This window comes from Nycticebus coucang, chromosome 10, assembly GCF_027406575.1.
Source record: "Nycticebus coucang isolate mNycCou1 chromosome 10, mNycCou1.pri, whole genome shotgun sequence".
Taxonomy (NCBI): Eukaryota; Metazoa; Chordata; class Mammalia; order Primates; family Lorisidae; genus Nycticebus; species Nycticebus coucang.
The window spans coordinates 65966339-65985984 of record NC_069789.1 but is presented as its reverse complement, the minus strand read 5'-3'; the positions used below and the strand labels follow the sequence as shown (position 1 = coordinate 65985984).

The following is a 19646-nucleotide window of genomic DNA, read 5'->3' as shown; positions in this document are numbered from 1 at the left end:
AAGTCCTATTTCATTAGAGATCTATCTAGATGATTATTTTTCCATACTTTGATTGCTTGCCCTCTTAAATGAGGTATTTTCTTTTATCTGCTTATTGAGCAAGTGATAGCTGTCCTAAAGAAGGTGGAGAGGTCTTTGCTTCTGAGGACCAGCGGTACCCTGTCTGTGAGGCCTGGCTGTGTTGGAGAGCTCTCTGACCCTGCTCTACTCAAACTTCCCACTCTCTTTAGGTAGAGAGGCCTCAGCCAAGCTCTTTAGTTGTTCTTGACTCTTTGGAAGCCAAGCAGAATGGTCAAGTTCACCACAGCTAATGTCCATCTTCCATGCATCTCCAAGTTTAAGCAATCAACTAGATCATCTTCTCTCAGTTGCCTTTATTCAAGTTCAGGCACTCCTATTTCCTAAATCACAAAAAATGTCCCAAGAGCCTTTCTTCAATATAATTCTATTTGTTCCACTTGTGCTACTGTTGTCACATATTTTACTTCTCCATATGTCTTCTTCCTTGATCATCAAAACATCCTTCTTGACCAGCTTCAAATGTTCTTCCATTTTCAGCAAAGTGCCTTTAACAATTCCTAAGTCTTAAGAGTTTTTATTTTATCCCCTCCTTGGCTCCTCAGGTAATTCACTAATAGAAGAAGAAATGATTGGGAAAATCAAATTTTACCTTCTCTGTGTTCTATTATTACTTTATTCATATTGATAGTATAATACTTACTCTGCTAAAATGTTTTCCCAAATCACTGTAAGATTCTTGAGGTCATATACTGAAACATTCATTTCTGGAAGCATTATTATCAGACATATACCAAGTGTTTAACAGACATGTACTGAATTATACAGATAAACTATGTACCAGAAACATCTTAAAGAAAAAATTATCTAAAAGCCCTCAAGATTGTAGGCCTGATGTAGTTAAAGAGAAGAATATGTATTAGTGTGTGAGTAAGGTACTTATACACAAGTTGTTATGCATTCATTGTCTTAATACATGTTTCCTGAAACTAATTATTTTAATTTTCCAGTTGAGGCAATTTATTTCTCCACTGATACCCTAATCAAAAAACTAACCATGGTTTCAACAAAATAATTTTTTACTCCTATCTTTTATTCAATAATTATTAATTATCGAATAATTCAGTATTTATTCACACATCTGTTATGTACTTTCTCCAAACTGCCTGGTATTAAAACTAATTTTTAAAAGGATATAGAGTAGCCAGTTTAGAAAACAATAGTGGAGTGCCATTTTCATTCAAGCATAACGTCACCCACCCCAAATAAAACAATACTCTCAGCATACCTTTTTCCCTACTATTTCTTTAATCACTATATTTCTTTAATTACTATATTAAAATAAAATAACAATAATTTGTTGTTTCATACAATGAATCATGTTTTCTACCACTTACTATTTATACCACTTACTATTTATATATTAATTCAATGATTTTCAGAGCAACCCTATGTGGTATTGTTATCCAAACAGTGTGGACCTTAAACTGAACTTAGAATAGCTAAACAGTATAAAGTTATAGCAATGAATTAATTAATGAAAAAGACAAAATATGAAACCCAGGACTATATATTTCCATAGTTTCTAATTTTTATCAATAGCAAGCACACCTTAAAACTTAATGAGGAAAGCAACTCTCTGTAGTCACTTTGGTAATTTAATAATAGCTATCATTAAGATGGAAATTGAGAAAGTTCATAATAAGCAACATATTGTTAACTGTATTAAAAACAAGGATTAAATGCACATGGTAAATGCAAAAGGTTGAACACAATAAACCAGAATTGAGACTTTATTATTGATTGTTAAGCTATTTTTAGTCAAAGTTTCCTACCCATCCTCTTAAGAATAAGCCAGCAGCAGGGGCAGTGCCTGTGGCTCAGTTGGTAAGGCGCCGGCCCCCTATACCGAGGGTGGCAGGTTCAAGCCCGGCCCCGGCCAAACTGCAACCAAAAAATAGCCGGGCGTTTTGGTGGGCGCCTGTAGTCCCAGCTACTCGGGAGGCTGAGGCAAGAGAATCGCTTAAGCCCAGGAGTTGGAGGTTGCTATGAGCTGTGTGAGGCCACGGCACTCTACTGAGGGCCATAAAATGAAACTCTGTCTCAAAAAAAAAAAAAAAAGAATAAGCCAGCAGTTAATATCACAGCAGTGCAAGCCTGCCGTGACCCAGAGGAGTCTGCACTCGGTTGCTGCGTGAGAGTACAGGGGAGAAGGCATCTAGGTGAGTTACAGCTTTAAAGTGCACCATTCACAAGGATGATATGCATGAACTTTCTACAGAGATAACAGCCAGAATTATTAAATAGATATGAAGCCCTGGGCACTTGAAAGATTTATGGGGTTTTTCAAAGCAAAGTTTCCAGTGCAAGTGATGCATGGGGCTAAAAAGTGTGAGATTCCCTACCTTATCCCTCATCTCAGCCTCAATCTGCACTGGGTCAAATTAAGCCACTGCAATGTCATATGTATATTTTTGTTATTATTATATACAAAATAAATGTATAGGTGTAATACTCTCAGTCCTGAGTGGGTGACTGCTTCATAAGAAGGCAATATTAAAAAGCAGAAAATAATCTAAACACTGAAAACTTTACTGGGTAAACTTTACTTCAAATATTAAAAGAACTTAAATGAATTAGATACACTTTTTTAAAATTTCAATGTGAAGGTTTTTTTCTTTTTAGAAAATGCATTTTATTATTAAAAACAATTCAAGATAATCTCATGAGGAATGCTGGATTTAAGAGTGGCTGCAAGGTTTGCTTCTTTACAAAACATTCTTAAGTGTTGTCTTTGACACAAGTCCATACAAAATAATTTCAGTGTTACATAATTCTGTAACAAAATCCGAACATTTAATCAGGATTTAAAATGCAAACTCTCATTTTATCCCCCTGGAATAGCTGAAACTTCATAATTGATTTGCTTACTTTAAATAGGTTCTATAATTAATAACAAAGGCATATAAATTATAAATCACTTAACTTTTTTTTTTAATTTGCTTCTTTTAAATTGTTAACTATATATTTAGTAATATAAGCTTTTCAAGCTTTGGCATGGGTTAAAAGAAAAACTAATTCTAATGAAAGGAAATACTGAGACTATAAACTTTTCAACCACCTGCTAAATGTTAATTTATAAAACAAAAATGTTTTCAGAGGAAAAAAAGTCACATGGCAGGAATAAATAACCTTAAATACCCATGTACTCCCCATGAATCCCATTGCTGGAAAAACTTAATTAGCAATGGCATTCTGTGCTGAAAGCATCAAACACTTTGATTTCATGCCATTAATTCAGACATTAGCATTCAAATCAGCCCAGAGCTTGCACTTTCAAATTTATTGAGTGAATACCAATCAAATTATCCCAAATAATCATTGTCATTTCCTGTAGAGTATCTGCCTAACATCTAATATTCCCATGGAACATAAGATAATTGGAAATGTTGGGACTTCACATTTTCTGGAGGGATATTTTTGTTTTTGAGGTAATTCTATGAATGTGTTTCAGGATTGTTGTTTCTGAGAGAAAGGTATAACTGAGTAGTACAACATCTGCAGCCTTTTAGTTAAAAAACACTGAATTTTTCTATACATCTCATGCATAATTTTATGATGATACATATTACTTATCATAAAATGATAAATACAATTTTGACAGTTCATTCTGTCTCCATATAACTTCTGAAGAACTGTCCCTTTCTATCTCTTAATTTTAGAACTTAAACACAACACAGAATAATAAAATTACTGAAACTATAAACTCCTGTGTTGAGAACGGAAACAACTGGTTAAGTACTAGGAACATTATCATAAATGTGCCATCATGTTTAACTCCTCTTTATCATCATTTAATATTTTTAATTTTCTTAAATTAAAAATATTAATTAAATTAAATTTGTTTCTTGAAATTTCACTTTTACTCCCGTCAGATCTGAATTCTGACCTACTCCAACAAATCTGCTGATTTTTCATTATTTTAAAATAAATGAAATTCATGATTGTGCATTAAGCCACAAGGCAAAGGATGATCAATTTTTCATTACTTTTTAAATTGCATTGTATATTGACTCCCAATTTATGGTTTATGGAATAACTCCCTAACCTTTTTATACAGACACAAAGACAATGCCTAGGAGAGTGAGAAATTTCTTTCAACAACAGAAAAACTGGCTTTATCGTTACTGCAAAAATAAAAATTTTCCCCTAGACAATGAGAAGAAGCACCATTTTGTTGTTGTTTATTTTCTATGGTTTATACTCCTACCAGAAAAAAGGTCTCCAGTTGTAAGCAAGGGTGAAAGTGTGAGGGAAAACCAAAGTTTGTCATACCACACCAACCCAGAACCAATGACATCTAATGGTCTCTATTTGGGTAAGTCTTTCAACTCCACTTCTCCAAATAAAGTGAAATGTGAAAATGGGGTTTTCCAAGGACAGATCTAATATGTTGCATTGCATATCTGGCTGCTTCTCATAGCTTATATTTTTTTCCTATTCTTTTTTTTTAATTTTTGGATTACATCTTTAATGATAATTGGGTAGCAAACTTTCTAAGTTATTACATATCTGAAACAAAATACATATTACCCTCATTCAATGATGGGATTGGTTTGACAGAATTATAAGTTTTCTTTTTTTTTTATTTTTTTGTAGAGACAGAGTCTCACTTTATGGCCCTCGGTAGAGTGCCGTGGCCTCACACAGCTCACAGCAACCTCCAACTCCTGGGCTTCAGAATTATAAGTTTTCAATCAATTTTTTTTTGCAAACTTGTGAACAATGTTCTGGAAACCATTAGATCAGATGGGAAAATAGATATCAAATTTTTAATTTAATTTCTTCACCTATAAAATGAGAATAATTATAGTAATTACCTTATAGGTTGTTGAAAACAAAATTGGTTAACACATGTAAAGTTCTCAAAAAAGTACTTGACTTAACAATTTGAAGTATTAGTTATTATTCTTGGTATTTGAAATCATGTTTGAAAATCATGATACATTGTTGTCATAATCGAGTATGGTGCCAATTTAATATATAACTTTGGTTCAAAACCATGTTTCTTAGAGATTAATGATAATATTATTTATGCATACTAGTCATATTCTCCTTTATTCAAACTTGAATTTACCTTACTTAACTGCCTAAAATCTTGCTGTCCACATACGCAAAAGTTAGGGCAAATAATTTTCTATTTGTCCTAATACCCTATAAACCTTAAGTAGTTAGTCAATTGCTACATTTACAGACAAATGCATTTTCTGTCATTTATGGCTGTTTGCCTTAAGAGTTAAACCAGCATGTACAGTTTAGGAACTTAAGCATCTGGCATTCAAATAAGTATTAATCAATGCTTATAGAAAATCTAAATACTCTCAAATTAAATATGTTAATAATATTTATCTAGATACTTTTAAACCAATATATAATTTACTTCCTCCTGAAATCTGAGTTGAATTGAATTTTTAACATTGAACTGGAGTAAAAAATATCAATTAACAAGACACAGTTCTTTATATTATAACTCAAATAACACGAAAATATAAAAACACACCAATTCAAACAAAATCAAAATTTGAAACAAAGTAGCTGTAAAATAAATCTATCAATGTAAAATTAGAAACACCAAATGCATTATAAATTATAGTACTTATTATTTGTTAGAATATGTTAATAATTAAGATAAAGTCATACACTTAATTCCCGGATGTACCAGTTTACTCTGCTTTGTTTCAGAAACACAGAATGAATCACAATTCCCAGCTGTCTTGGAAGTGTGCATTATTGATCAAGAGGGATACACAGCCAATGTGTGGACATATTAGTCCAATTCCATTGCAATGACAAGAAAAACAATTCTGAGCACATTCCCTACCCAGAGTGGAAAAGCAGCTTAATTTTTATTTCAGTTTGGTATTGAGCATGTGTCCCTTGTAGACAGATGCTTAATGATAGTCTTTGTAATGTTAATAATGATGAAGAAAAGATACATTTTAAAACTAAAGAACAGCTTTCTAACACAGGTAATTTTAATATGGTGAGATTTGTGAACAACACAGCCAATTCAACCACATATTAGTTCCTGAATCTTTCCACATTAAATTATAATATGTATATTCAAAGTTCTTATTGGAAAAGCACTGACAGTCTTGCTCTGTGATATAAGATAAATGCAAAAAATGTGTGAGATAAATTTCTCTTGTAGGACACATAGGAGAAAAATGGTAATTTGTGATGTGGCATACCATTGCTCAATATTTAAAAAATAGGTAAAAATTAGGGTCATAGGAGAAATATTCCTAAAATCCAAAAGTAGTTTATTCTTATCTTTATAGATAACCATTCCCCTAAAGCCTAAAAAATCATTCATGTATTTACCATGACCCTGATTTTTCCCTGTCATCTTTTATTTTTTTTTTTAGTATAAGTAGTATATACCATATATTGCATGGGATATGATTATGCTCATGTGAAAAAATTACATTTAATTTACATAAAATTCAAATTTAGTTGTGATAAATCTAGTTGCTAGATAAAACAAAGTATTCCCTGTCATCTCATTTTAAGATAAATTTTAAAAGTGCTCTAAACAAACTGAGACTGGAATCATGGGCTTGTTGTGATAACATTCATAGAAGTATTATCAGAAATGTACCTATAGAGAGAGAGACACCACTAACTTTAACTGGTGGAGTTCACTAGCACAAACAAGCATTAGAAATGTGTAGGAAGAGAAGAAAACCTGAATATTATAGTGGAGAGAGATGTTTTCCCATATTTCCTATTCAATACATTAGGCACAGTGGTTCAGTTTTCTAGTCTTACTAATAGGTCATATTAATAGGTCCGTTTTCTTCAATATTAGTTTTATGGACTTACGTGATAATTTAATCATCTTATATAAAGACAGAATTTGTAGTCGGAAAAAAACTAAAATTTTGGAGTGTTCACACAATATTCCATGTCCTTGGCTGAACACTTTATAGATGTATCTAATTGAATCCTCATAATTAATATTGTCCTCGTTAGTGAAGTGTCAAAACTGCAAGGGCACCAAACTAGTACAGCCCTAGTTGTAAACAAGTGATGTCTCGGGTGGCACCTGTGGCTCAAGGAGTAGGGTGCCAGCCCCATATACCCAGGGTGGCCGGTTCGAACCTGGCCCCGGCCAAACTGCAACAACAATTAACAAAAAAAAAAAATGATGTCTCACTGTTCCACAGTATCCAGTTTTTCTTTTTTCTGTGATAGCATCATCTGGGTATATTGTTGCCCAGCTAGATTACATTTTTTCCAACCCCTTTCAGCCATGTGTATAACCATATTCCAGCACAAATTAAACATGCAAATTCTGAATTGTTTCTTATGTTCTTTCCTATAGGTGAGTGTGAAAATGCAATGACAAGAACAGAGTGACCATCTTGAACCACAAGACGGAAATTATGCAAAAAACAAGAGACAAGGAAACTTAGTCCCCAGTAGTATCAAGCTGGTGAGCCTGTCCTGGACAGACTACACATTTCTATTTGTTTAACTTATTATATTTTTGTGTATATTTGTATTTTACATTGTGTGTAATGTAACTCCTTATTAAAATAGTCTTAAAATATTTATGACTAAAATAATACCATTAGACATTTTTGGTAGGTAATCACAGTTTTGATGGTAAATTCAAATAAGACTTAATCTATCTTATTATTAATGACCAATCATGATTTATCAAGACATTCTGCTTACAGTGTAGAGAACACACAAAAAAAATCAATGTCGGGGCGGCGCCTGTGGCTCAGTGAGTAGGGCGCTGGCCCCATATGCCGAGGGTGGTGGGTTCAAACCCAGCCCCTGCCAAACTGCAACCAAAAAATAGCCGGGCGTTGTGGCGGGCGCCTGTAGTCCCAGCTGCTTGGGAGGCTGAGGCAAGAGAATAGCGTGAGCCCAAGAGTTAGGAGGTTGCTGTGAGCCGTGTGACGCCACAGCACTCTACCCGAGGGCAGTACAGTGAGACTCTGTCTCTACAAAAAAAAAAAAAAAAAAAAAAAAAGTAAAAAAATCAATGTCAGGTTTCCCATTCTAGACATATATATATATATATTTTTTTTTTTTTTGTAGAGACAGTCTCACTTTGCCACCCGTAGAGTGCCATGACATCCGTCACACAGCTCACAGCAACCTCCAGCTTTTGGGATTACGTGATTCTCTTGCCTCAGCCTCCCGAGCAGCCGGGACCACAGGTGCCCTCCACAACACCCAGCTATTTTTTGGTTGCAGTTTGGCCAAGGCCGGGTCCGAACCCGCCACCCTTGGTGTATGGGGCCGGCGCCCCACTCACTGAGCCACAGGCACCACCCTAGATATTATATTTTAAGAACATATTAATATATATTTGGTTTAAAACACACAATGAAAACAATTATAATATTAAATAAAACAAAAAGATGAAATAGAGATGATTTTAATAAGGGAAATTACATTGCAGATGATGAAAACCCCTTCTAGCATTGTCGCATTACTTAACATAAGAAAGTTGTCTAATTCTTGCCTTGGAAAATAAAACTACACAACAAAATACAAATGTCTGAAGAAAACAGGAGTGCACAGAAATCCCTCTGTAGATGAAGACTTACGGTGATGTGGATGTCTCCAGAACAAAAGTATCACAAATTATCATAATGTAAAGATAATTTGTCCTTATTACCTCCTTACTAAATTTACTTTAATAGTCTCCCATATCATATTTAGAAATCATTAATTTTAGTTTTTGTAATTTTCCAGCCATTTAAAAATGAGCATATAAAATACCATACATGCATAAAATTTTTAACTTTAAATACTTTTCCTTAAGTAAGATGAGAAAACTGCTAAATTACCCAAATAATATCATTATATTGAAATTAAGAATTTCTAGTGACTTCAGAAGGAAAGTCATTACCATTAATATTTCATACTCAAGCATTAGCTACTAGGTGAACCAAAAAGATGATTTGTGAAAGGTAAAGAAAAGAATCTGAAAGATAAGATGGCGGTGTCAACTTGACAGGACTATTTTATTTTTAAAGGCATTAAATATCCTAAATCTGTTTATTTTTTAAATTTAAAAGTATGCAATAAAATACATTGAACATTCATTTAATAAAATTATGAATTACATACTACCAAGTGCTGTCTATATATCGATATTTACAAGCATGCACGTATAGGTCTGTTTATACCTAGCTCAGTCATATTAGTGTACATGTGCATTCTTTTTTTCTGTTTTTCTTCTGTTTTGGTACTCCTTAATTAGCTATTTCTCTTTCTCAGTAGGGTCAAATTCAGGTCACTGCACAATTACACATAATATCTAAGACTCCTGCAAAAGAGACATATTATTCTACCTCATTTTCTTATTTTCACATTTTTTCTCTCATTAAGGACCTACATCAATCCATACGTGTGGTGCACTATTTCTCTATAATTATAAAAATGTAACTTTGCAAAAAGAAGAAATAACTTTTATAATGAAGCAAAGTGCCATGTCTGGCCTCACACTGTCAGGAGAGCTGCCCCTGCTTTCTGCCTGATCGCACACTAAAAATCACATAGAGAAGCAGAACAGAGACCGAGCTGGGAAATGACAATTTTCTCAACAGTGTGTCTGCTTTGAAGAATGTACAAAGCTGAGGGCACTTCATGTCAGTGATTCGAAGGAAAAATTCATGTTTGACAACTACGGAATGCAGTACAAGTTTTTGTGATCTGACTGTTTGTAGTATTTGGGAAAATGTCAGAGTTGCAGTGAATATGCTTTCCCGTTTTATAAACAACATGAGACTCAAGGGAGGGTTTACTTTTATTTTTCTTGGTAATCTGTTACATTTAATGGTGAATATGTATTTCTTAATTTATTCATTTGCGTTAGCCAGCTATCAATGAAAATGGTTTTCTTTAGAAATTACAATTAAATGAAGTACAATAAAAATGCTGATATGTACAATCTTACCAGGTGAAGATAAGGCATAGTAATGTAGATATTAAAATCAAGACTTGATTAAACATTGCAGACTGTGTACGCTGAATCGCTCTGTGTAGATCATTCTAAAATAATACAGAAAAAAATTATGTAAATTTTGATAAATACTAAATGTGCCTGAGCTTGATACAATTATTGTTATGTATTTCATTTCAACTATCCTGTATATATCTATTACATAGACATTAATTGGAATAGCAGTGTATTTTCATTTTTGTCTAGATCTAAATATGACTTACGATGACATTTATATTACAAAGATAATACTATGGGAAGCCCACTAAAACACTAAATTTCAGTTGACTTGCCATAGATACCTGAATAGATGTTGATCTTACTTCCTTAAAACCCTATGGTAAGGATGATTTCTCACAGAAAATTCTAATTATAAAGATTGAGAATAATATGTTCAATTATGAGGAAATAATAGCTAGGTGAAACTGCAATCAAAGCTCATCATCAGGAAAATTAACATAAATTACGTAAGGCAATTTATCATAAAATGAAAAAAAATTTAAAAGCCAATGAACAATTTTTTAAAGTTTTAATTTCATTAATGTTTTAAAAAGTCAATTCAAGATATATTATACTTTTTAATTTTCTAATTATCAGACAATAAAAAATAATATTCAGAGTCTTTTAACATGCTAAAAATAAGCACTCACATAAGATACTGCTCATATAATTTGCTATAAATTTCTGGAAGGCAATTTGGTAGTAATAGGTCAAAACTCAGAAGTATATCTTTCCTATCTTATACATCCAATAATCCATTTGATATGTATTTACTCAATAATAACACAATTTCTAAAATTACCCCATGAAAAACATCAGAAATGGGCATCAATATTTATGTATGCTCATCTTTATTACAAAATTATATTATATGAAATAGTGAATGTTCATTACTGTTAAAATAACTAAAATATGTAATACAAAATGGCCAAATAAAATTATATGTATCTATATAAATTTTTATGCATCTATTAAAAATTATTTGAAGGATATTTAATAACACAGGAACTTATTCGCTACATATTACTATGTAGTATATGAAAAATATTCTAATTATGAATTTGAACACATGAGATAATTTCATGTGTGATAGATGTTAGTGTTTTTGCATGAAAAATATTAGGATATAAATAATTACATACAAACATAAAATATTATATAGTAATATCCTATGTGTGACAGACATGAATTTTTATAAGTTTTACTTTGTCGTTGTCTGTAGACTTCAAATTTTTTATGATGATCATCTAATAGTCTTAAAATCAGTATAGTATTTGATCAACTTCACCAGTACCATAACTCAATGAGCCATTCATTCTCTTATCTTCTTTTCCCACTCATTTAACTAGAACTGTGATAAAAACAAGTTGAATGATTTGACTTTTATCTCTCCTTCCTCAGTTTCTTACAGGAGAGATGTTAATAAGTAGAAAAACACATGAAAATTTAGCATACAGTGAGAAGAGACATAGAAATGAAATGGAAAATGAATCCTAAGTTAATACTGCAATACAATTCTTTTATTCATAGTGACTGACTAATGGTTCCTGTCATAGTAATGTTTTTTTCCCAACAACTAATAACATAGTAATTAACAAAACTTTATTTTTACCTGATGTATTTTTATTAGCAATTTAGGCAGCCTACACTTAGTCAAACAGCCTTCTGGGGAGTCTATTAAGATAGTTCAATGATGCTGCAAACCACGTTATGCCACCTTTGACCATGGACTTTCATAGGACTCCAGTGGTAATGTGACATAAATGTTTAGAAACATTCTTATCAGTGTAAATACTCACTGTTATCCAAATATTCCTTTTGCCTAAAACTTTTGTCATAATGTCTGTTTAAAATTCATTTATATAAAAATAAGTTTTCTGCCAAACAAGTATATTTGTAATGCAGTAGTATTAACTTTTAGCCCTTACTATGCTTATGCCAGATAAAACTACTACACGCAAACTTTACACAGATGTGTGTGTAAATATGAACATATATATAGTTTCATTTGATCATCACAGCAGGCTTACTATGTATGCACTTCCATTTCTTTTGCAGATGAAGGTATTAACAGAGAAGTTTAATCATTTGCCAAACAGAGTAAATGTTTAGCATATAATGGATCCATATCATGTCAGGATGTTAGGCATCAACAGAAAATATGTTACAGATTTCTTATTCCAAACCTTGAAGACCATCACAAACACATAGTGATCACAGTTATAGATTTCTTTCAAGCAGAGTCAGCCCTGGGACAAATGCAATTGTGGCACGCTCTGGGTTCCACAGCTCCTACCTCCTGCTTGCCTTTCTCCCTCCTGAAGTCTCTCTCCCAACTCAACCAAATTTAAAAGGATGACTTTAAATGAGGGAATTCCAGCTCCCACACAGGGCCTGAGAAAACCCCACAGGTTTTCATGTAATATGAGACTGCCTGCAGTTAAGAGGAGCTTGACAAAATCTCACAGCTGAATCCTTAAAGTCAGGGATCCCATTGCATGTCAACAGATTGCCTTGTAAGGGAAGGGTATTTGTATTCGGAAGACTAAATAGTTGGACCAGTCCAAGTAACAGTTAGGTTTTGGTTTAATGAATCATTTTTGCTTACCAGTCACAAAGTTACAAAGGTGGTAACTTGGTAATATGAGCATTTTATGATTTTCATTTTGATTAGGATACAGAATACCAGTCATTTACGGTCTATGTTTTAAATCATGTACCATTTTAATTACTTAACAATATTTTACCAAGAAGATTCATTTTTACCAACATTTAAATGAAACTATTTACCATGATACTAAACAAATGTGGAAGAAAATCAAAAATGAAACACTTGGAAATATAATTATAGCTAAATAAATTCCAATACTATAAATTTGTATTTTATAGGGGAAAACAAAGCATGAAAGTGTAAGACTAGACCCCAAATCATCTCTCTCTGTTTAATCTAAACAATGAAAATAAATGAGAAATGCTTTAAAAATATTTTTGAATTTGCACTTCACTTTATACTTACAATCATATTTTCCAAGGCATGTTTGGCAAGCCAACAGTTTAGAAAGACTGGGACAAATAGATTCCTTAAGGCAGGCCAAAATATCTGAAAAACAAAAAGAAACTAAACTTTTATCTTAAAGCAAGGAATTATATCCAGCAGATTAAAAAGATATATAAAACAGAAAAGTTACTAAAGACAATGTAATAATTTAAAACATGACAAATTCTTTAATTATAAATGAAATACAGGGAGCAAATATGATCTTTCATTGATAGTCTAAGTTTCTTTTAGGGAAATTACTGAAGAAGTAGAGAGAAAATAATAAACTCTCACATGATGTCAGATACTTATGCTAAATCTATCACTAAATCTTTTAGTGTAATGGTTTATAATAGGTCTCTCTCTTCCCTACAACTTGAGGTGTTAAGTAGGAACGAAAAGAGAAATGTTTGTCTTTTTATTACATTACCACTCACCCTCTTTGGATTCAACCTTTCTAAATAACATTGGTGGGGAACTAGGTTTAGTTTTAATTATATTAAGTTAGCCTATCATATAATCTAGTTCCAGGTGCTCTTATAGATAAATCACTTAAATTAATTGCCAAAGTGCACAACAGGTTCAGATATTATCTACCTATTTTCAAATGTTTTTCCAAATTTAAATGAAGTATTTCAAAGTTTAATACCAACAGACTTTAACAGACTTTATTATAACTCTATCAAATGGAGATTAAAACACAGTTTTGCAAATGGAAAAGTGCTGAATTACATATTTATGGCACTGCAGTTGAATTTGATCATCTTGGAATTGGTACTACACAGTACTTTGCAAAAAAAAAAGGAAATTGCTAGTTGTCTGGCTCTTGGCGACTTCCTTACTAAGGAAAGAATTGGAATTACTAAATCCCATGGCTAAACTATAAATAAATGTGCTCTCAGAATAAGAAACTTTTACAAAAACTTGGTTCCAACTGGCTTCTGAAACTTTAAAAAATATTCCTCAATATAAACAAGAAATGAAGTATGAAGAATTAATTCTATTCTTTTTAGACTGTACTGATATTTTGTTCACAAGGTACCTCCAGACCATATATTTTTAATAAATACATTTCAATCTGCTGTTGTATTAAATCTCATCAATTTTCATTTAATTAGGCAATCCATTTATCCAATTGATTTTACTATTTTTTTAGTACCAAGATTCCAAAGTCTAAATTCATTTATCTTGTGTACGATATTTTTTAACAGTATTTAGCTTTAAATATTTTACTTAAAACAACATTTTTTTAAAGCTTCTGTTAGGACTTACTGAGATAATGAAGGGAACTGCATTAATTATTTCCAAGATGAAGGGTATTCGTAAAATCTGTTCCCAGATGTTTCCCTTCCAAGAAAGAATGAAAAAAAAAAAAAAAAGGAAAGTCAATTATATTAAATCCTGTTAAAAAGGGGGAAAGGCAGCACACAGAATTTCTCTTACAATAAGGATGCTTACATTAACAGAATACTGAATATTATGTAAAGATTAAACTTAGATATATTTTTCTCAGTGTAATTGAACTCTCTCAATTTTGTGGTAAATTTAATAAGTAAAACAAATGTTCACAGTAATCCATGAATATTGGACATAATACTTTAACCCTATAATATGTCATAGAAGAATGGTTGCTGATAACAAAAAAACATTCACAAGGCCCACATATCATTTAAATTTTTTACTGTAATTATATTCACTAATGTAAATCATAAAATAGTTCGGGAAACACACATTTTTTTAAACAGTCATTGGCATTAGTATTGTTTTTACTTTAATAGAACAGGAAGGGCTTTTTCAATCTAGAATCTACTCTCCCATCCACATAGTACAAAAATAATAATCAATACTGAATACATACTGAAAATGTGCAAGATCTAGTGCAAAAATGAAAACGCGAGCCTTCTTATTAACTGATTTTTAACATTTTCAAGATGACATCAGAGCATTAAACCCATCATGAGGACCTTATAGTTTTGCAGCCCTATGCAACTGCACAGATGATAATAATAATGAACTTAGAACTTCCAAAAGCAGTTTATTCTTCTATGAAGAGATCTATGTATTAGAAATGAAATTTGAAATCTGGCATCCCTGTAATTTCCAATTATCTTGTAACATTGGTTATAAAATTGGGAGTCTTTCTTAACTTTCCTGGCGCCCTCAGAGACTTAAAACATTATGTTGGTGTAATATACCTCCACCTTCCAAAGCAAGGTTCTAGATCAGCTACTGTTGATGTGCTAATACAGTAAGTAATAGATATTGTTGATAATGGTTTTCATCCTCCTCCAGGTTATATAAAAAAAGTGGTAAGAGGAAGAAAAGGTGGAAGAAAGAGAAGCAGTGAGAATGCCTCTATGTAGAGATGTTTACAGGTGCTGCGGTGTTTTGTTCATCACTTTAAGCTAGATGAAAAAGGGCTCAAGGGAACCACTTCGGTTGGCTCAGACATGGAGACTGCATTTGGACAGTGCCTAAAACATTTAAAAATAAAAAAAGCAAAGAAAAAAAGGACCAGGAGAAGAGTAAGCCACAATACCTCCAATTTTAAGACAGAGGTGCCCGTTTCAGGGGAACCAGACATAGACCCTAATGAAAGGAACCTACGGACGTTTTTAAATGGTCTCCAATCAATAAGACTGTGTACCTACAGGTGAAATGGAACCTAGCAGATATTGGACCTCAGATGCCAGTGTCACAGCCCTCATCGCTAACCTGAGGTACGGATGCTTCCAGTGGCCTCAGCCAAACTCCTCAGCAGGACCACAAAAGCGCTACCTGGCAGAAAGAACCAGCACTTGTACCTTCCCAGGAGAGAACACAACATGAGACAGTAACTACATTAGTTAGGCAACTTCATCCAGATGCTCACTGCACTTTACCTCCTGCACTTCCTCAGCCCTGGAGGAACCAAAATTAGCTGGCATCAAAAAGAGAGGAAGTGACCACAGGACATGGCCCCTGTGATGATTGATTCCTTGCTCATTCAGGCCTGCAGCTGAGAACAAGCCCAAACCTTCTTAGATGAGAATTTTTAATTCTTTCATATGTTGATCATAAATTATTAAATACTAAACTGAAATCAGAATTGTGAATCAAGAGACTTCAAATTTTGGCACCTGAGTGTTCCTTTGCAACTTACTCACTGCGCTGCACTACCACCAATTCCCTGGACCCTCACTCAGCCCATTCCACTCCCTTTGAAACTTTTTAACTATTCAGACACTTTCACAGCAATAACAAAAATTCCATTACAACGTACAAGGCCCTATCTCATTCTCGGCCCTTACTTTAAAGGCCGTTCCTGCCATAGATGGCTCAAGCCTTAGAATATGGCTTAGTACATACTTTGGCATAAAGCTCTTCAAGAAGAGGCTCAGAAAATCTTCACTTTTCTTTCCAATATCACCTTGCCACGTTAACTCATACCTGTTCTTCAGCTCTCAACACAGAATTTTTTGAGTTTTTTTCATTTTTTGCCCTCTCTTTCATCATACATCCTCTAGGCAAGATATGACCCTCACATTAGACTTCTTGATTCTCCATCATTTTCATGTTGCATTTTTCAGTTTGTATTTATATATTTCATATACTACACTAGATTCTAGACTCCATGTAGTTTAGGGCTGTGTGTTCTGCTCCCAGCACAGTGCTTGATAGTCTGAAGCTCCTGAATAAAAGCTATGACTACATCATGTCAACCATACTATTTCTGACTCATGCCGTGTGAGTGCAGGCACGTGTGTGTGTTATTTTATGCAAATAAATGAACTTCCCACTGAGAATTAATTTTCGTGATCTAAAATCTGACAGGAGGACAATGACTTTATGGAGGAAAAGTACGCCTTTTCACTTATATTCATTAGGTTTAATAAGATCTCAAATTGTCTTCTGAAGTAAGAAATAAAGTCATAAATTGTCTCTTCTAAAAATAAGTAATGAAAAATAAACCTAAAAAGGATCTGTAAGTTTCCTTGGCCATTCAGGAATCCCGATAGGCCCCCATTATAAAAATCCACCAGCCAAAGCAGTTATGATTTAAAAAGACAGTACACACCCACAGAATGTCAGTACATAGAGAACTCTGAAGTAAAATCCAAAAAGCAAGCACAATGCAAAGTTATATTTCATGAAGGAGATAAAAAGTATTGGTTTCCTTAAAAAAAAAAAAAGCCTTCTTAAAATAGTTTTAAGTAGTAGATTTATCTTTTCTAAGTGTGTAATACTCTCTGTTCCTCCTACTGACAGAATTCAATACCAACATAAATAAAATTTAATCCAACCATTCTAAATTTAGCATGGATATATCCTTCCTTAATCAATCAAAATGCAGGAAAACATGTAAATTTCTAAAATGTAGCCTCCTTAATAAAGCTTGAAACTTGGAGCTATTATCCAGGTTAACTATAAAGCATGTTAAAAATCATATGGACGGAGTGAGAGAGTGGGGCCTTGGTGTGTGTCATACTCTCTGGGGGCAAGACATGATTGCAAGAGGGACTTTACCTAACAATTGCAATCAGTGTAACCTGGCTTATTGTACCCTTGATGAATCCTAAAAAAAAAAAAAAAAAATTTACAGAAGCAAACAATGTAATCAAAATGTACATGCCCCCATAACATACTGAAATAAACTTTTAGAAAAAGAAAAAAAAAAAAGAAGTAGAGAAATATAAGATTACTATTTAAAAATAAGTAAAAAAAATTTTAAATCAGAAAAAAAAAATCGTATGGGTTATAGCAGTTTCATTCTTGTCAGCCCAGGTTGAACCAAACTACGTTTTATAAATATTTTCAAATGTTAAGAATATCTGTATTTAAAGTACTTTATGAAAAGAGCTGATAACTTGTCTTCTTTGAATGAATTTAAAACAGTATATTTTGAAAAATAAATTCAACAATATTTAGATTTACCATTTTCAAGGGCCTGATAAGCATAATTGACAATATCTAAGCACGTCCAGGAGTCTTAGACTAAATCCTTTGTTCTTTTTCAGAAATAAGCCAGCATGATGTTCAATTTTCAAAGCTGTTGCTTTTTATATAGTGACTACAGGAAAAAGAACTGCAGATTTATTAAAATATTTTTAGGTATGATAAATTTTTGTTTGCAAAGGTTTGTAAATTATTCTGGGGCTTGTTTTTGTTTCCTTTTGATTTAATGAATGTGTGTGTATAAATAGTGTTCTACTTAAAAGCAGTTAATAAGGAATTAGAGGGTATTTATGGTGACAGAAAAATAAGAACTTTAGTGTTGGGCAATTACCGTGGTTGTTTTGCCAATCAGCTATAAACATGAATGGAATGACAAATTGAAGAACAGACCTGCGTTTCATTATAATAGAAGACAAAATAAATTGGTTCCGTGGATTTTAATTCATTATCTGCTAACCTGAAGAGGTACATTAAGAGTTTGTTAATTTCAATTTAACTCTTTTGTCTTGAGTTCGAAAATTACAGTATCCACGAGCATTTAAACTATTTTAGTTGTTGAGGCTTACATTACATTTATTTAAGAATGTTTAAGTTCAAGATTTATAAAGTGCTTGCAAAATATTGTATAAAACTGAATACATATACATAAATACATACATTGTCTCTATATATTTACATGTTATATATACATATATACAAAATATTGTATAAAACTGAATACATGTACATAAATACATACATTGTCTCTATATATTTACATGTTAAACATATGAAAAAGTATATTTTAATTTACTATTAATATTATTTACTAATTATTATTTAAATTACTATTAATACTATTAATTCAGAACTATCTTTGATATTATATCAAATAATAATATTAGCAATGGATACATTGTTGATGGAGTGCAATACTCTTCATGCTTGTCTATTATTTTTCTTAAAAATATAATTTGAAGGGAGGAGTAATTTCAGATTCTGTTTTTCAAACATGCATTATTTATAGATCATAAATAGTTGCCAATTACTTAATTTTATTCATTACAAAAAATTATGACATTCCACTGAACAGATCAAAAGAGTTTATAATTTGGGTAAAGTTAGGAGAGGAAATAGAAGGTAATTAACAGTCATCACATAACTGCTTTTTATCCTTTCTGTTTCTTTTATAACTCCCTGTTTTAACCACTATTTATCTCTCCTCCATTTAAGTGATAAATGCTTATAAGAGTCACAATAGAAATATTATATATCATCCTTCTCTGTATGCTGGGTCTTACAAAGTTCCACACTCATTTCATAAGTGGTAGAAAGTAATTATAAATGTCATCATCATGATTGCAATTGAAAATTATCTTGAATCTGTGTATGCTTTTAAAATGACTTTTTAAATTAGAGTTTTATTAGCAAAACACTAAAGATCACTGCACGTTAATTTTTAGCTAGAAGTTGGAAAAATATATCTACAAAAGCAGATTAATATTAGTCTATGTTATATTTTTGCATATTCTTAGACTAGTGAAGGAGATATAATTAATCTACTCAAAACCCTACATATTACTATTTACATATTACATTTAACATTCATCACATACTTCCTTAAAGAAATTTGAAGATAAAATCTGA

General features: G+C 32.3%; 1 protein-coding gene across 3 annotated transcripts in view; it reads right to left on the bottom strand.

The window, feature by feature from the left end:
* The window catches only part of KCNT2 (potassium sodium-activated channel subfamily T member 2), a 399505-nt gene that overhangs the window by 237934 nt on the left and 141925 nt on the right, over positions 1 to 19646 (bottom strand). For all 3 annotated transcript variants that reach the window (XM_053607648.1, XM_053607649.1, XM_053607650.1), the window contains exons 6-8: positions 14358 to 14432; positions 13065 to 13148; positions 10004 to 10098 (exon numbers count right to left, since the gene is read on the bottom strand). In XM_053607648.1, the coding sequence (XP_053463623.1) occupies positions 10004 to 10098; positions 13065 to 13148; positions 14358 to 14432 (254 nt within the window). The remainder of the gene's footprint in view (positions 1 to 10003; positions 10099 to 13064; positions 13149 to 14357; positions 14433 to 19646) is intronic.